The sequence below is a fragment of the Ambystoma mexicanum genome, chromosome 12 (genome assembly GCF_040938575.1).
Source record: "Ambystoma mexicanum isolate Mex_15411 chromosome 12, UKY_AmexF1_1, whole genome shotgun sequence".
Lineage (NCBI taxonomy): Eukaryota > Metazoa > Chordata > Amphibia > Caudata > Ambystomatidae > Ambystoma > Ambystoma mexicanum.
The window spans coordinates 84758123-84777185 of NC_090936.1; the positions used below are offsets into that span (position 1 = coordinate 84758123).

Genomic DNA, 19063 nt, shown 5'->3' on the forward strand with positions numbered 1-19063 from the left:
CGGTAAAAACAGAGAAAGGACAAGGATTCAGAGGCCCTGTCCCTCAGATGCATTTCCGGCATCACAGTCGCCCCCCCCAGACTGAGGTGGAGGGTGCCTAATCTCCCACGGGATAGACACCCTCATCCAGACGGTCAACATACCTTCTGGAAAGGCCATCTGCATTATCGTGACTCTTCCCTGGTCTGTGCTCTATGGTGAAGTCTAGCCCTTGTAGGCTAATCGACCACCTGAGCAATTTCGGATTCTCACCCTTCATCTGCATAAGCCACTTCAGGGGCTTATGATCTGTTTGGACCTTGAAGGTGGACCCCGTAAGGTAGGGCCTAAAACGCCTAAGGCTCCAAACTATACTAAAACATTCCTTTTCAACAGTAGCCCACCTAAGTTCTCTACCCTTGAGTTGTCTACTGATGAATATGATAGGATGTTCTCTCCCTTTGTCATCTAACTGGGACAAGACAGCTCCAATTCCGGTGTCGCAGGCATCCGTCTGGACGATAAAGGGTCGGCTGTAGTCAGGCGCACTCAACACAGGTGCCCTACACAGACTTTCTTTCAAGCCATCAAAGGCCCTCTGACAGTCTTCAGTCCAATTAACCTTCCTAGGCTGTTTGGGTGAAGTTAGAGCTGTCAGGGGTGCAGCTATGGTTCCATAGTCTGCCATGAAATTGCGATAGTACCCAGTGAGGCCCAAAAAGGCTCTCACCTGGGTTTGAGTAGTGGGCGTCTCCCAGTTCTGTACGTCCTGTACTTTACTGGAGAGAGGTTGGATTTGACCCCCTCCTACCTCATGACCAAGATAGGTAACTTTCCCCTGAGCTATCTGGCACTTGGTGGCCTTGATAGTGAGGTTAGCCCTTTTCAAGGCCTGCAACACCTTATCCAGATGTGTCAAATGCTCTTCCCAGGTGGAACTGTAGACGGCAATGTCGTCTAAGTAAGCCACACAAAAGGCTTCCAGCCCACTGAGCGCATGGTTGACCAATCTCTGGAAGGTGGCAGGGGCATTCTTCAACCCAAAGGGCATGACCCTAAACTGGTAGAGTCCCTCAGGTGTGGAGAATGCCGTCTTTTCCTTGGCATGGTCCGTCAGAGCTATTTGCCAATAGCCTGAGGTAAGGTCAAAGGTGCTCACAAATTTGGCAGCACCTATAGTGTCCACGAGCTCATCAGCCCTGGGCAATGGGTGCGCGTCAGTTTTGGTGACGGCATTGACTCCTCGGTAGTCCACACAGAACCTCCAATCCTTGGTACCCGCCGGGGAACTTGCCTTGGGGACAAGGACCACTGGACTGGACCAGGGACTGGTGGAGGGTTCAATAACACCCAGATCCAACATCTTGGCGACCTCAGCCTGGATGTGGTTTTTGACGGTATCTGACATACGATAGCTCCTGCTTTTGACAGGCACACTGTCACCAGTGTCAATTTCGTGCTTACACCACGGTGTAAGGCCCGGTGTCAGTGAAAACAGAGGGGCATACTGCTGGAGCAAAGCCCGGCAGGCCCTCTGCTGCTCTGTTGTCAAATCGGGAGAGAGTTGTACTCCCTCCACTGAGCCATCCTGAGGGTTGCTATGCAGCAAATCAGGAAGGGGCTCACTCTCATCCTCTTCTTGCCCTGAAGCTAGCAAGAGACATGAGACCTCTGCTCGCCTGTGGAAAGGCTTGAGCCTGTTGACATGGAATACCTGGGGGGCTACCCCAGAGGCTCCCATGTCCACCAGATAATTGACTTCGCCCATCTTGGAGATGATCCTGAAGGGTCCAGTCCACTTGTCTGCCAAAGCTCTAGGCTTGGTAGGCTCCATCACAAGGATTTCCTGTCCCGGAGTCCAATCCACTTGCGAAGCTTTCAGGTCATGCCAGTACTTATTCAATTCCTGGCTGGCCTTGAGATTTGCTGTTGCCTGACCCATCATTTGTGTCATCCTCCGCCTGAGGCCTAACACATAGTCCCCCACTTGCTTGGCGGGACCTGGAGGGGTGGCTTCCAAGCCTTCTCGGATCAAGGCGAGGGGCCCCCTCACGGGATGTCCAAAGAGTAACTCAAAGGGGCTGAAACCAACACCCTCTTGAGGTACCTCTCTGTAAGCAAACAGCAGGCATGGCAGGAGGAGATCCCATTTCCTCCTTAGGGGCTCTTCCAAAGCACCTAGCATGCCCTTGAGAGTTTTGTTAAATCTCTCAACCAGACCATTGGTCTGGGGGTGGTAAGAGGTGGAGAACTTGTAGGTTACCCCGCACTCTTTCCACATGGTTTTCATGTAACTAGACATGAAGTTGGATCCTCGGTCAGAGACAACCTCCTTGGGGAATCCAACACGGGTGAAAATGCCCAGGAGAGCCCTGGCAACCACCTTGGCAGTAACAGTCCGAAGGGGTATTGCCTCAGGGTACCTGGTGGCATGATCTACCAAGACCAGGATGAACCGATGTCCACCTGAAGTGGGAGGGTCAAGGGGACCGACGATGTCGATGCCCACCCTCTCAAATGGTGTGCCAACCACTGGTAATGGCTGCAGTGGGGCAATGACCCTGCCTCCAGTCTTGCCAGACAACTGACAAGTTGGGCAGGTCCTGCAGTGGGACTCCACCTCTACTCCCATCCGTGGCCAGTAGAAATGGGCAGAGAGCCTCTGCTTAGTCTTCTTGGTCCCAAGATGACCAGCCAAGGGCACCTCATGCGCCAACTGCAGTAGGAAGGGCCTGTAAACCTGGGGTACCACCAACCTCTTGCGGGCACCAGGTTCGGGCTTAGTGGGCTCACTAACAAGGAGCTCACCCTCCCAATAAATCTTGAATGTCCTAGGCACTTCACCTTGTGCCTGGGACAGGGCCTGTTTCCTCAGGCCCTCGAGAGAGTGGCACTCTCTCTGTCCCTTACAGAAGTCTGCCCGGGAGGGTCCCCCTTCAGCTAACAAGCATTGAAGGTCGGGATGATCCTCCGGGTTGAGAACCTCTCCCACAGGAGAGTCTTCTGTCTCTTCTCCCACAGGAGTTGAGTTTGGGTTTTCCACTGGACCCAGCCCGTCCGGAGCATGGATCCCAATGGGTGCTGTCGGAACAGCAGGAAGAGAAGGTGTTCCCTCCACAGAGGTGGCCTTCTTGGTCTTCCTTCTTCTTGCCTTAGGCCTCGCCTTTGGCTCGGATACCTGACTCACAGCCGGACCCGGTGTCACCTGTGACCTAGTGACTGCAGCAGCAGTCATGGGAAGACCATCCGAGATCAACCCCAACTCTACTAGATCATTTCCTAACAGAATGTTAGCAGGGACATTGTCCTGAACCAGGACAGGGAGCTTTGCTGTCTTGTCTCCAATCATGAGTGTGACTAGGGCTACAGGCGATAATTTGGGAGGCCCACCAGCTAACCTGGTGGTTTGCAGAGGAGCACCTTCATAGTCCTCTGGCTTGAGCAGGGTCCTGTCCACCACTGTCATGCTTGCCCCAGTGTCTCTCAAACCAGTAGAAGGCTGGCCATTCAAGAGGACACTTCTCAAAAATCTACGGGTGTTCTGTGGGATAGTCGCCAGTACTTCTGCGTACTGGTCCCAGGCCCCAAGGGACACTAAGGAAATCTCTACTGGAGCACCAAATGTGATTCCTGTAGAGGAGGGGAGGACAGTGGCCTCCACCTCAGACACGGGGTAAGGGTAGGTCAGGCTGACAGCCTGTACTCCAAGTGCCTTACCTTTACACTTGGGGTCACCCCTTTTGTGATCCAGAGCCCCACAATCCCAACAAGTGCCAGGAGTGCGGGGTACGGTACTGGAACCACTGGGAGCCTGCTTTGCAGCAGGTGGACCACTACTCTTATTCCCACCCACAGAGGACTTATCCCCACTAGATTTTTGGGTCTTAGGAGAGGAAGGTTTTGGTTTACCCGACTGTGACTGCTTTTGGGACTCCTCAGCTTTCTGAGAGGCCCCCTTTTCTTTGTCCTTGTCCTTCCCACTGGAGTCCTTAGGGGACACCCGGTGGGAGACCCACTTGTCAGCCAACCTAGCCAGCTTAAAGGGGTCCAAAATGTTCTGGTCAGCCACATACTGACGCAGCTCTGGTGAACAGGCTTCAGAAAAATGCTCAAAAAACAAGAGGTGGGACAACTCAACAAAAGTTTTCACCTTGTAACCATCAATCCACCCCATCATGTTCATGTGCGCAGTACTCACCCAGTCAACCCAAGACACATTCTCTCTTTTCTTAAAATCCCTGAACCTTTTAAGGTATTGGGTAGGTGTCTTGCCAAACTTGGCAATCAAAGCAGACTTCATACACTCATACTGACCCCTTTCTTCCACACTCAGCTTCAGAATACAGTCATATCCAGTTTGAGGCACTCTGCTTAACAAACACTTAGCCCAATCTCTTTTATCCACATCATGAATTGCACAAGCCATTTCAAACGCTTCAATCCATTGGAGGATATCTGAACCCTCCACAAACACACCAACCAAATCTTTCATAAACTTGGTGGCTGGGGACCTGCCACTCTCAATTGGTCTAGCTGAAGTCTCCACTCGAGCTTTCTCTAACTGGATTCTCTGACATTCAGTGTCCTTTTCTTTGAGCGCAAGATCCCTATTCTTGAGTTCCACTTGCTGTGCCAGCTCCTCTTTCTTAAGCTCAGCTTCTATTTCCAACTTGCGATATTCAAAGGCTAACTTCATCCTTAATAACTCAAGTTCCATGGAATTGCTGGGGTTTGGAACAGAGGCAGCAGGAATGGTGGCATTCCCAGAAACAGATTCAGCGACAACCCCAGGGGCAGAGTCCTCACTGGTTGCATCCCCCCCTTCATCAAGGGTTTCACCATCAGTCTGGTAGTCCACCAGGGCAGCTATCAGCTCAGCCCTAGACTTATCCACAAAGTCCAACTCCCTGGCTTCACAAGCACTCTGGAGAGCCTCTAAGCTCATCCGAGTCAATTTACCATTTGCAATGGGCTCCATTGCCTGTAATGCAGTTATTTGGTACACACCCAAACCTTAATCTAATAAAGTGCGGATATTTTGTAAGTGGCACGGTTATACACTGAGTCTTAAAACCATAAGCATCCCACCGCTGCCACCAGCTTTGTAAAGAAGACCGGTGGGGGGGTCTGTACTTCTGCTCTCTATATGGTAGAGGGGAGGCACAGAGGACCCCAGCCAAGATTCTCTAATACGGTAGCGATGGGCGAGCAATCAAGGCCTAGCTTCTCAGGAGGTGATGCAGGCTGGTTCTTAAGTACAGTGTATCCCCAAGCCCCCACAAAGGAATGTCCACACACTGTATTACTGAAAACACAGTCTTTATATAATTAATATTCAAGGGTTATGTACACTTATCACAATAACGCACTTTGTGCTCAGGAAAATCAGCAATGGTAAATATCTACAATTCTAAAGTGGTACCACTAATATTAGACCTCATTAAAGTGCATTCACAATACTGTAGAAATGGCACACAGATCAATAAGAAGGAAACCAGCAATAGAGAGAGGAGAGATAACAGAGGGTTGAAACAATAGGCAGAATACTGGCCCTTGCTACTGGACACAGTTCTGTGTGGAGATCCCCCCACCTGGGCAACCTGCAAAATAAAGAGATATAACACCAGCCCAGTCCAGATATTGTTCAATAGTCTATTTCTCTCCTATAATGTTTTTACCCCCCCAATGTACCTGGTGGAGTCGAGTTCCTCGAAAAGGCGTCGACAAGCGTCGAGGGACTCGCTGTTCGGCGACGGGGAATCGACGGCCCTTCTTGAATGCCTTCCTTTTCAGGCGGGAGGCACGGGGCGTCGAACGTCCGTCGACAAACGAGGCCGAACGTTGTCGAAGAGGCGGCAGCTCCGTCCGAGCGGTGCTCGTCGGCGTCGGGGCGTCGGCGTCCTGCAAGGCGGAGGTGTGCGGGGCACCTCGATGACAATAGTTCTGGACCGCAAAGATTGTAGAGACGGGAGCCCAGCAAGGGCGTCGAGTCGTCCGAGTCTTTGGGGTCGTCGGGTGGCGGGAAACCCACCGGCAGGTTTCTCCTCGGCGCGTTGGTCGTCCTCGACTTTCTCCGGCAGGATAAGCGGTCGACGATGCGGTCGAGAGAGTCCTTCGATTGAATGTTCTTAGGCAATGGAGCGGACGGCTCCGATCGTCGGCGGCACGGCGTCAAGTGGTTCCCACGGCTGGGCACACAACTTCGACGGGCCTCCAGCGGTTACACAGACCTGCGAACCCTGGTCGACGGCAATGGACTTCGACGGCGTCGATGTCCGGGTGCTTCACTTCGATCTCCTCGGCGGTCCCGTCTCGGGTCGGCAGCCTTTCGAGGGTCTGACTTCCAGGGCGCTTCGGCGAAGATTCAGCGGTGCTCGATGGTCCCTCGGAGCACGGGAAGAGGGCGCCTAGCCAGGTCCTCTCTCGGGTCAGCCCTCGACAATTTCGACAACCTTCAGTTCCGTCGAAGCAAATGCCACAGCAAGTCTTCTTCTTCCAGCTGGACGTCGAGGATCAGCAAATCCAGTTACTCTTGAGTGGAGACTCAGCTTCTGAATGCTTCTGAACAATTTCCAGTGGTGAGAGGTCCCCAGATATACTATCCTGTCTCTCATCCACACTGCTGGCACACACACAGCAGCCAATCACACAGAAGGGCATTCATGCAGTCAGTCAGCCAATCAGGCACACAGTGCATTCAGGCCACACTCCTCCCTTTCAGACACTCACAACAAGGAATGTGGATTGGGACAAGTACCCAGCCATTCAACACTACACACTGCATTCAGGCCAGTTTCGGGCAGGGCTGTCTCAGTCTTTGTCTCTCATGCCAGAAACCAGACAACCACAACAAGGAGTGTATATTGGTCACACACTCCATTCACCCAGGTCCCACCCACAGGAGGTACCCACAACATACAGTCACTGGGAAGGCTCCAGTCAGTCTAGCTGGGCCTTCACAACAACACCATATATGGAACTTCCACCCAACAGCCAGTCAGGGGGAAGGGACAGAGTCAGGGCTTCCCAGGACTTTGGGAAAAACAAGATAACAGGCAATAGAAAGCAAGAGGCCACAGGGGCCATCTTGTTTCCTATCAGGAATCAACTGATTCCAATGGCAGGGCCTGGGTATCCCAAAATGGAGGACACCCAGAGCACCTGTCAAATTCAGCATGGAGCTGCCACCAGCCCATACCCTGCTCTGTGGGCCACCCACAGGTGCCCAAAAACATACACTAGGGGCACAGGGTTGTACCCCTACCCATGGGTGCCATAAGGGTATCCCATGGGTCTGTTCACCAAATCAAAAGAGAGCTGCACTGCCAGGAGTCCCTCATGGACTCCTGGGCAGAAAACATGACAGAACACACGGTAAAAACAGAGAAAGGACAAGGATTCAGAGGCCCTGTCCCTCAGATGCATTTCCGGCATCACAATGGAGATCAAGAGTAACCCCTAAGAACAATTTACCAAGAAACAACAACAGGGATGGTACAGGCCGGTCGCCCCCTCCAAAGAGCTTAATAAAAACCTTGATGAGACTTTCCAAATTATATTGGAAAGAGTACTTTCGATCAATGACAACCTGATTTTGAATAGGGCCAATGTTCTGCGTCTTTTGGACAACGCAGCAGCTACGGCCAGAATCAATCCTGGGGTCGTTCATTTGGTGGAATTCCCACAAGAGAAGCACACGGACAAAACAATTCTCTATTTGTCCAGTCGGAACAAAAAAAATCTGTTATTGAGAGAGAAGGGCACCCTCCCCTCTATGGGTTTCATATAGGCGGACTATTATCCTTCTCATCAAACGGAGAAAAGGACAGAGGAGGAAAAGTGGGAGGCAGAGCCTTCAAGAGAGGGCAAGGGAAGAGGTTGATCAATCATGCCTCCGCATAAGCCGAATGCTCGGAGGCGTGATAGCTCATCGGAGATAAGAGATATATCCCTGCTTAACAACCAGAAATTCACCATAGTAGTAAAAAATAACAACGTTAATAAACAAGGGAGGTGTCAACCTCTGGAGAAGGAAAGCTGGGGATGGATGGCCAGGGCCCTGGCTGGTGATAAGGTTCAATCATAGCGTCCCAGCCACTTAAACAGCCAAACCGAGATATTAAAGTTGTCTCAGGACCTCAGTACGATCAGGCTTGGAAGCTGGAACATGTGTGGATTTGCCCATCTGTTCGGGGATGGGGCCTTAAAATTTCAGGACTATGATATTATTTGTCTGCAGGAGACTTGGCTCCAAGTACCCCCCACCCCCCTGTTCGATGGATTTACCATCTATTTGAATGCAGCTGAGAGAGGCCTGCAAGGGAGACCAACGTCAGCCCTGCTAATAGCTCTGAATAACGATATGAACTTTGAGGTAATTTATGAGATACAACAATCACCTCTAATTCAAGCCTTAATATTGACATCTAGAACATCTAACGCAAAACCCTCTAAAATACTTATGCTGATTAACCTGTATTGGAACATCGCAGCTGCCACGGGCAAGTCCTTTATAACCTATGTCTTGGCTCTAATAGATGAGGCCCAAGGAATCTGGCCAAGTTTGGAAATCTTATTGTGCGGAGACTTGAATATCCATTGCTTCTATGTAAACTAATCGAAGACCGCCTGCCTTTAGCAACATTGCAAGTTTTGCGGGGCCTTCAATAGAGAGAGGACTTAGCCCTGAGAAACATCTTCATGGCAAACGGCTCTACCAAAGGGGACATTCCTCCCAATCCAACATGGAAAAGGGGTAAAGACAAAAAGATTCTGGATTATGTCTTCGCTTCTGCCAACATGCTTACATACATATCATATCTAGTAGTCCATCACACGGACCTGAGCGACCACAACCTACTGGAAATATCCATCAGTGAGTGGGTCACAGATAGGACCCAGTTATTTTCTCACAATCTTGAGGTGGAGCCGAGCCGGATAAGGATGAGGGTGGAAAAGATCCAGCAGTCGGCAGCACACTCTCAGGAAGAAGCAATTCCAACAAAACTTCACACTCATTTGAAAATCTTTGATGCAACTCAAATGACAACCAACAAACCTGGCTTTAAACAGCGGCATAATTTTGATTTGGAAGTAGCACAAAGGAAAAAGTATTTAAACAAGATGCTCAGAGTAAATCGATCAATAAATACAGATTATACAGATTATTCAAGGGAATCCTCAAGAAAATTAAAGCAGGCCTTTAAAAACTGGTTAAAAACCCACAAATACTGGATGATCCAACAAGATGCAGAGAAAATGCTATACACCATCGCCTCAAAGAACACGGCTAAAGCATGGAACATGATGAACAACGCCTATGCGCCTCAAGCAGCACTGAGCTCGAATCCGCTGAGGCCAGGGAAAGACATTTTGGTCTACTGTTCTTCCTACCTGAGAACAGTCCAATTGTTGAGGATCAAAAGATCGATAGCTCGTGGAACTTTTCAATAACAAAGACTGAGATCTTAGACTGTATTAGGAGAGCGAGCAATTCCAGGGCCGCGGCGCCCGATGGTGTAAGAAACCTAATTCTCAAAAGCGATCCAGAGAAGTGGGCTAATAAAATGCACTAATGGTTTGAATACATCAAAAGGGGAAAAAGAATACCGGATTCTTAGAAAAACTCCATAGCGGTTCCGATCTTCAAGAGGGGCGATAGGTCTAACCCAAGCAATTATAGGCCTATTGCCCTCTTGGATGTGATGGGTAACATTTTTGATCTCTGCTGTTGAGAGCCCTAAATACCTGGGTGAAAGCTTCTCATCACTACGACCCAAGGCAAGCAGGTTTTGCAAAGGGCACAGTAACAGCCCTGAACCTTTTTTTCATAAATATCCTGAAATCAAGGACAAAGAGGAAAAACGGGTCGGAGCTGTAACTTGCCTCAATTGACTTGGCCCAGGGATTCGACACAGTAAATAGATGACTGCTCCGGGCCAAGTTGAAAAAGTGGGGATGCCCAGATGACATTAGGGAGGCATTGAAGCTGCTTCAAAAAGAAACCACTCTGCAACTTAGGTTGGACTGTAAGGGGAATTTAAGCAACCAAATTCAAACATTTAATGGCTTAATGTCTTAAAGCAGGGCTGCCCACTTGCTCCAACAGTTTTCAATTTGTTCATCTCCGGCGTAAGCTCGGCTATGGAGTCAGTGAGGTGCTTTCCGCCTCATCTAGCAGGGGTTGCGATTGAGCGTTTACTGTATGCTGATGATTTGATCCTCTTTGATTGAACTAAAATAGGTCTCCAAAGACAATTGAAAGCATTAGAGGACTACTTCAACATCAATTCACTCAAAATTAATGTCCAGAAATCGAGGATTCTTATATTCGGTCAGAAGACGAGACCGGCACCAAACAAACCCAGAGGATGGTTTATAAAATGGGAGAACATTCTAGAGGTTACTATGTTAACGTACTTGGGCATGTGCCTCAACGATAGTGCGGTGGACGCACATTGTGAACTGGGGCTACAAAGTAAGACGAAAAGTTTAGCTGCGCAAGCCAGAGTACTGCACATTTTCTTTAACACCAGTTCTACCGCTTGAAAGTCTCCCCTATTCTAACTTATGGGGCAGAAGCATCCTCTCCTCTCTCGCAATCTGGAAAAAATTGTAGGGCTCTTTTGGAGAAAAGTGTTGGGTTTTCCATCTTGTGTTCCAGTTGAAATTATAAGAGCCGAGTAAGGCCTGACGTCACTATACGCTTGTACAGTTTGGAAGTATTTATCGCTACTTTGTAAAGGCTGTGAGGAAAACTCTAAAGGTGCTTGGGCTTGCACAAAAAAGGCTTTGATAGAAGAATCAGATCCACTGCTTAAGGCGTGGAGGTCAGTATGCAAACTTATTCTGGATGACGCGAATGAGACAGAAACAACACTCCTAAACAATCTGTTTAAAGTCAAGCGGAAACATTATGATTTAGACTGGATCCGGACTAAAGAGGCACGGCGGAGCTCAAAACTCTCGGAGAATCAATTCCCGGACATTAGAGCAAGGGGCTCCGTGCCTAAGTACTTGTCCAAATGTCCTTGCAGAAACAGGTGTACTCAATTCATGCGCTTTAGGCTCAATTTGTTCCCCACAAAAGAATTTACGGAAGAACGCAAAGTGAAAGCTGAGAGGACCTTCCAATGCCAGCTATGTGAATGCAGAAAAGAAACCTTGTTCCACCTAACTCTTATATGTCCTCGCACTAAAACATTAAAAGAAAAAGGGTTGGAAGTCTCTTTTTCGCAATGTTCAACATTAAAAGTCGATGATTGCTGGACAAAATTGATGCTGGGAGAACGTCTCTCCACTACACTGTCACGCCTAGACTTCTTGAAAGAACTCTTCACTAAGCAGCCCTTCCGATGAATAAAGCTAAATCCTGCGACTTAAAGTAATTCAAGTAATTCAGGACGTGAGCGGCTTGTTAGAAGAATGCATGTATGTTCTCCCTCTTCCACTAATTAAGTTGATCACTTTAATTCCTTTAGAACAGATAATAATCTTTGCATTCTGATGTCAGTTTGGGTCCATTTGGTTGTCCCAACAACAATCTGTAATGAATGTGCTTTCTTTTCTTTTTTCTATGTTTTAATATTTATTTATTGTATCTCTTGGTACAAATGTACTTTTAACACAAGAAAACATCACATAATACAAATTCATATTTTAAAAAGGCCCAAAAACAAGAATAATAACTTAGCACAAATTTAAACAATGCTTAAATGTACCTTCTAAAACATCACTGCACATTCCTTTAAAAACTCTGAAATATATATGGACAAACTCAGTTCATTACAATTTAAAATCCTTCGCCATAATTCTTCCTCTGTAATAGCGTACTTCAAAGTTAAAATTCTGTTGCGCAGGGAGCACAAAGTCGGACCCTGGACACACAAATGCTTCAGGGTCTCAATGTGTATGTGACAGTGGCGGCACAGTCTCTCCTCCCGAGGGATCTTCATTCGTCGCCCTAGTATTTCTGTTTTAATGGGGTGTAATATAACTGGGCTAAAGGTTTTTTTTGTTAAAAACAAAATGCCAATAATAATAAAATTTTAAAAAATCTTTTGACACTGATTTTATAAATAATCAGTTGTGAACTAGGTATGTTTAATTTACTAGGAATGCATTCATTTTACTCCATAAAGTAATTTAAAAAGAAAGCAGACCTGGCATGCAAAATTCCCTTCTGATCGCATTTACAAGAACAAAAAAGTCATAGTGTAGCAAATACAAACCATACTTAGAGCAGACTCACTGCATTTGCAGTGTGGCAAAGCATAAGATAAAGCAGACATACAAATATCAAAAATCAAGTAAAAATAAAGCACATTTTCAAACAATCTGAAAACAGACTTTAGATTACTTTCTCAAGAACTAACCTTTCACCTAAAGCCATTGCCTCATTCTCTTTGGCCAATTCAGATAGTTTTGTCAGCTGATTGAATTCCTGCTCTTTGCTTTCAAGAAGAGCTCTCTTTTCTTCTAGTTCCTTCATAACCAACTCTTTCTCCTCCAATGCTGTTTTGTTTTTCACCTCTGCCATCCGGATGCCAGAAATCAACTCCTGGCACTGCTCCTCCAGGGCAGCTTTCTTCTTCTCAGCCTCTCTGAGGAGAACACGTAATTGGTCAACAGTTAATCAATTTGCCAAGAGCAAAGAATACAAAGCAAATGATGGAGACATTAATGTAGTGCACAATTCTTTTATTAGTATACACTTTGCTAATGGGAGCACATATAGCATCATTCAGATGTGTTAAGTGAAATGCCTTCTGTACTAAGCAGACTACTATAATTGAGAAAAACAGAAACTGTGGTATCTTAAATAGATGTTGATGGGTGTTTAAATAATTCATCAACATTAGCTGTAAATATATGTAGTAGTCTCCCTATACCATTATGTACATCACATGCAATTCTCCCATACAACATCGCTGAGCCGAGACAAACCTCAGGAATCATTTTACATTTCTTTTTGGAGCACAAAGAATATGGTGGGGCAGTTCATGACAAGTTATCGTGGTCAATAGAGGTTTATGTTGCTCTATGAAGATAAGGCACATTCTACAGAAATAATTTTTTCAGGTCAGCCAATTTCTTTCTCAGCACTGGATCTTCTCAAGAGTTATATTCCTGGCTGATTAGATCACAAAGTAGAAAAATTCTATTGCGAGTCATAATAGGTCATAATAGGCTAATCTAATAAGAAAACCAAACGCTGCCCAATAGGCAGCCCTCTATTCCTGCACTGCTGACAGTAGAACTATCATAATTTGCAAATACAAATGCGATCACTTTCAAAAGTAACACATTGATTTGGTTATTCAATGAAAAATATTGCTTAATGTATTTTTTGAGATTTGTCTATCATAATTATTTTACTGCCTAAATAGTGCAGGCATATTAGTAAATCAAGAAAGAAAAGGTAAGGCTGGCAATCCTAGATCTCCATAATGAAGGTCCACTGTTCGTTTCGACCTCCCTCCTTTTCATCGCTAAGCGCCCTAAGCGTAAGAGCTTTATAAATTAATACAAATACAAATATAATACCCTGGGGCCCACTCAAAAACCCTTAAATGCTTTACCCAAAATAAAGAAAAAGAAAATCCCTCAAAGGATCTGTTCTGAGTCATCTGTTGATCCATCAGCCATTACAGAATACAATAGAGATTTTAAAAAACGGAACCTGTGAGTATGGTGTGGCGCCACTATTCGAGCGGAACTGCCTTGGGCCAAAGTTAGCACCGGTTGTAAAGCGTGGGCCAAGTATACAGCCTATCCGTTTTCTTGTACCTTGTAAATATAATCAATGTCTGCAGAAACACAATGTACACATTTTGGACAATGCCTGGATAGTCCTTGCTTGAGCATCATTCAGTATGCAGTATTTTCTCATACAGCACAGTATATTTCCAGAAAAATCATTGTGGGCACAATTCCTGAGAATAGGCAAGAATTGTAATGTTATCCATGGGAGGATGCTCTTATCTGTGAATCCCAATCCCCCACAGATGAAATAACGATCAGCAGCAGATTCTTTAAAATCGCTTCTCACTTTTTTTTGGGGGGCATTTATTTTATATTTTTCTGTCTTTTTTTTTTTTTAATAATTTGTATTTATAAACATGTATGCTACCAATACATATGAATATCAACAACATTACATAACTTCAAGGATTAAGATATTAAAATATACATTGTTAATATATTAAGTAATAGAAACTACCATAAAATCATCATAACAACCTTAAGCAAACATAGTCCTATTATACTAGTGGCAGTTACATGTTAAGAGGGTAATTCATAGAATTCAGCGCACAAGTGGCGCACGCGGCTGGCGCACAGTGTGCGCGTGCGAATTTCTGCGCCAGCCGCGTGTGCTAAAATCCATTTCCGCGCACAGCGTATTCATGGATTTTAGCTTCCAAAACCAGCCGTGGTGCAGCAACCGTGCAGCAGCGCCAGTTACGCCCCCAACCGCTCCCCGTGCGCCATGCACAGCGCACAAATCCTGTACATGGCCCACAGGCCCACAACCACGAAAACGCCTGTAAAACTCCCCGCGCACCCCTCCGAATACACGTACCCCGCTGTACGGGGAGTGTCACACGCGATTGGAGCGGGGTACGTGTATAACAGGGGTTTGTGGGAAGTTTCACACGCGAAATGCCCTGTGCGAGTGGGGTACGTGTAATTCCTGGGGTGCGCGGGAAGTTTCACACGCGATAGGCCCTGTGCGAGTGGGGTACGTGTATTCCTGGGGTGCGCGGGAAGTTTCACACGCGATTGGAGCGAGGTACGTGTATTTTGGGGTGCGTGGGAAGTTTCACACGCGAAATGCCCTGTGCGAGTGGGGTACGTGTATTCCTGGGGTGCGCGGGAAGTTTCACAAGCGAAATGCCCTGTGCGAGTGGGGTACGTGTATTCCTGGGGTGTGCGTGAAGTTTCACACGCGATAGGCCCTGTGCGAGTGGGGTACGTGTATTCCTGGGGTGCGCGGGAAGGTTCACATGCGATTGGAGCGGGGTACGTGTATTTCGGGGGTGCGCAGGAAGTTTCACAGGCGAAATGCCCTCTGCGAGTGGGGTACGTGTATTCTTAGGGTGCGCGGGAAGTTTCACAAGCGAAATGCCCTGTGCGAGTGGGGTACATGTATTCCTGGGGTGCGCGGGAAGTTTCACACACGATTGGAGCGGGTACGTGTATTTCGGGGGTGCGCAGGAAGTTTCACACACAATTGGCCCTGTGCGAGTGGGGTACGTGTATTTCAGGGGTGCGCGGGAAGTTTCACACGCGAAATGCCCTGTGCGAGTGGGGTTCGTGTACTCCTGGGGTGCGCAGGAAGTTTCACATGCGATTGGAGCGGGGTACGTGTATTTCGCGGGTGCGGGGGAAGTTTCACACGTGAAATGCCCTGTGCGAGTGGGGTACGTGTATTCCTGGGGTGCGCGGGAAGTTTCACACGCGATAGGCCCTGTGCGAGTGGGGTACGTGTATTCCTGGGGTGCGCGGGAAGTTTCACACGCGATAGGCCCTGTGCAAGTGGGGTACGTGTATTCCTGGGGTGCGCGGGAAGTTTCACACGCGATAGGCCCTGTGCGAGTGGGGTACGTGTATTCCTGGGGTGCGCGGGAAGTTTCACACGCGATAGGCCCTGTGCAAGTGGGGTACGTGTATTCCTGGGGTGCGCAGGAAGTTTCACACGCGATTGGAGCGGGGTACATGTATTATGGGGTGCGTGGGAAGTTTCACACGCAAAATGCCCTGTGCGAGTGGGGTACGTGTATTCCTGGGATGCGCGGGAAGTTTCACAAGCGAAATGCCCTGTGCGAGTGGGGTACGTGTATTCCTGGGGTGTGCGGGAAGTTTCACATGCGATAGGCCCTGTGCGAGTGGGGTACGTGTATTCCTGGGGTGCGCGGGAAGGTTCACATGCGATTGGAGCAGGGTACCTGTATTTCGGGGGTGCGCAGGAAGTTTCACACGCAAAATGCCCTGTGCGAGTGGGGTACGTGTATTCCTAGGGTGCGTGGGAGGTTTCACAAGCGAAATGCCCTGTGCGAGTGGGGTACATGTATTCCTGGGGTGCGCGGGAAGTTTCACACACGATTGGAGCGGGGTACGTGTATTTCGGGGGTGCGCGGGAAGTTTCACACGCAATTAGCCCTGTGCGAGTGGGGTACGTGTATTTCAGGGGTGCGCGGGAAGTTTCACACGCGAAATGCCCTGTGCGAGTGGGGTTTGTGTACGCCTGGGGTGTGCGTGAAGTTTCACACGCGATAGGCCCTGTGCGAGTGGGGTACGTGTATTCCTGGGGTGCGCTGGAAGGTTCACATGCGATTGGAGCGGGGTACGTGTATTTCGGGGGTGCGCAGGAAGTTTCACAGGCGAAATGCCCTCTGCGAGTGGGGTACGTGTATTCCTAGGGTGCACGGGAAGTTTCACAAGCGAAATGCCCTGTGCGAGTGGGGAACATGTATTCCTGGGGTGCGCGGGAAGTTTCACACACGATTGGAGCGGGTACGTGTATTTCGGGGGTGCGCGGGAAGTTTCACACGCAATTGGCCCTGTGCGAGTGGGGTACGTGTATTTCAGGGGTGCGCGGGAAGTTTCACACGCGAAATGCCTTGTGCGAGTGGGGTTCGTGTACTCCTGGGGTGCGCGGGAAGTTTCACACGCAATTGGCCCTGTGCCAGTGGGGTACGTGTATTCCTGGGGTGCGCAGGAAGTTTCACATGCGATTGGAGCGGGGTACGTGTATTTCGCGGGTGCGGGGGAAGTTTCACACGCGATTGGCCCTGTGCGAGTGGGTTACATGTATTTCGGGGGTGCGCTGGAAGTTTCACACGCGAAATGCCCTGTGCGAGTGGGGTACGTGTATTCCTGGGGTGCGCGGGAAGTTTCACACGCGATAGGCCCTGTGCGAGTGGGGTACGTGTATTCCTGGGGTGCGTGGGAAGTTTCACACGCGATAGGCCCTGTGCAAGTAGGGTACGTGTATTCCTGGGGTGCGCTAGAAGTTTCACACGCGATAGGCCCTGTGCGAGTGGGGTACGTGTATTCCTGGGGTGCGCAGGAAGTTAAACACGCGATTGGAGCGGGGTACATGTATTTTGGGGTGCGTGGGAAGTTTCACACGCAAAATGCCCTGTGCGAGTAGGGTACGTGTATTCCTGGGATGCGCGGGAAGTTTCACAAGCGAAATGCCCTGTGCGAGTGGGGTACGTGTATTCCTGGGGTGTGCGGGAAGTTTCACATGCGATAGGCCCTGTGCGAGTGGGGTACGTGTATTCCTGGGGTGCGCGGGAAGGTTCACATGCGATTGGAGCAGGGTACCTGTATTTCGGGGGTGCGCAGGAAGTTTCACACGCGAAATGCCCTGTGCGAGTGGGGTACGTGTATTCCTAGGGTGCGTGGGAAATTTCACAAGCGAAATGCCCTGTGCGAGTGGGGTACATGTATTCCTGGGGTGCGCGGGAAGTTTCACACACGATTGGAGCGGGTACGTGTATTTCGGGGGTGCGCAGGAAGTTTCACACGCAATTGGCCCTGTGCGAGTGGGGTACGTGTATTTCAGGGGTGCGCGGGAAGTTTCACACGCGAAATGCCCTGTGCGAGTGGGGTTCGTGTACTCCTGGGGTGCGCAGGAAGTTTCACATGCGATTGGAGCGGGGTACGTGTATTTCGCGGGTGCGGGGGAAGTTTCACACGCGAAATGCCCTGTGCGAGTGGGATACGTGTATTACTGGGGTGCGCGGGAAGTTTCACACGCGATTGGAGCGGGGTACATGTATTTTGGGGTGTGTGGGAAGTTTCACACGCAAAATGCCCTGTGCGAGTGGGGTACGTGTATTCCTGGGATGCGCGGGAAGTTTCACAAGCGAAATGCCCTGTGCGAGTGGGGTACGTGTATTCCTGGGGTGTGCGGGAAGTTTCACACCCGATAGGCCCTGTGCGAGTGGGGTACGTGTATTCCTGGGGTGCGCGGGAAGGTTCACATGCGATTGGAGCGGGGTATGTGTATTTCGGGGGTGCGCAGGAAGTTTCACACGCGAAATGCCCTGTGCGAGTGGGGTACGTGTATTCCTAGGGTGCGCAGGAAGTTTCACAAGCGAAATGCCCTGTGCGAGTGGGGTACATGTATTCCTGGGGTACGCGGGAAGTTTCACACACGATTGGAGTGGGGTACGTGTATTTCGGGGGTGCGCAGGAAGTTTCACACGCAATTGGCCCTGTGCGAGTGGGGAACGTGTATTTCAGGGGTGCGCGGGAAGCTTCACACGCGAAATGCCCTGTGCGAGTGGGGTTCGTGTACTCCTGGGGTGCGCGGGAAGTTTCACATGCGATTGGAGCGGGGTACGTGTATTTTGGGGGTGCGGGGGAAGTTTCACACGCGATTGGCCCTGTGCGAGTGGGTTACATGTATTTCGGGGGTGCGCGGGAAGTTTCACACGCGAAATGCCCTGTGCGAGTGGGGTACGTGTATTCCTGGGGTGCGCGGGAAGTTTCACACGCGATTGGAGCGGGGTCCGTGTATTTCAGGGGTGCGCGGGAAGTTTCACACGCGATTGGCCCTGTGCGAGCGGGGTACGTGTATTTCGGGGGTGCGCGGGAAGTTTCACTTGCGATTGGCCCTGTGCGAGTGGGGTACGTGTATTCCTGGGGTGCGCAGGAAGTTTCACACGCGATTCTGCTGTCAGAGCGGGGTACGTGATTTTCGGGGGTGCGCGGGGAGTCCTTCACGTGAATTGGCAGTGTGGGCCTCCCAGATGTTCCCTCTACACCCTCCATGGCCCCTGCAGGCAGCCCACACCACAGGGGACTACCCTGCACCCCTGGTCATGTCCCACAGGCAGCCCATCCACCATGGGCATGTCCCCCAGCCAAGCCACATGTCACCTTGCACTAGTGATCACCAACTCATGTTCCCCAGCACCCCCACTGCCCAGCAGTGAGGGGCACCTGCCAGCAGGCCCCCATTCATGTCCCACCCATGTCCCCCAGCACCCCCACCCCCCAGCAGTGAGGGGCACCTGCCAGCAGGCCCCCACTCATGTCCCCCAGGACCACCACCCCCAGCAGTCAGGGG

General features: G+C 49.5%; 1 protein-coding gene across 1 annotated transcript in view; it reads right to left on the minus strand.

Annotated features, from left to right (window-relative positions):
• The window catches only part of CCDC146 (coiled-coil domain containing 146), a 1748551-nt gene that overhangs the window by 778085 nt on the left and 951403 nt on the right, over positions 1 to 19063 (minus strand). Inside the window, exon 10 of the mRNA XM_069628051.1 lies at positions 12354 to 12581. Coding sequence (XP_069484152.1) covers positions 12354 to 12581 — 228 coding nt within the window. The remainder of the gene's footprint in view (positions 1 to 12353; positions 12582 to 19063) is intronic.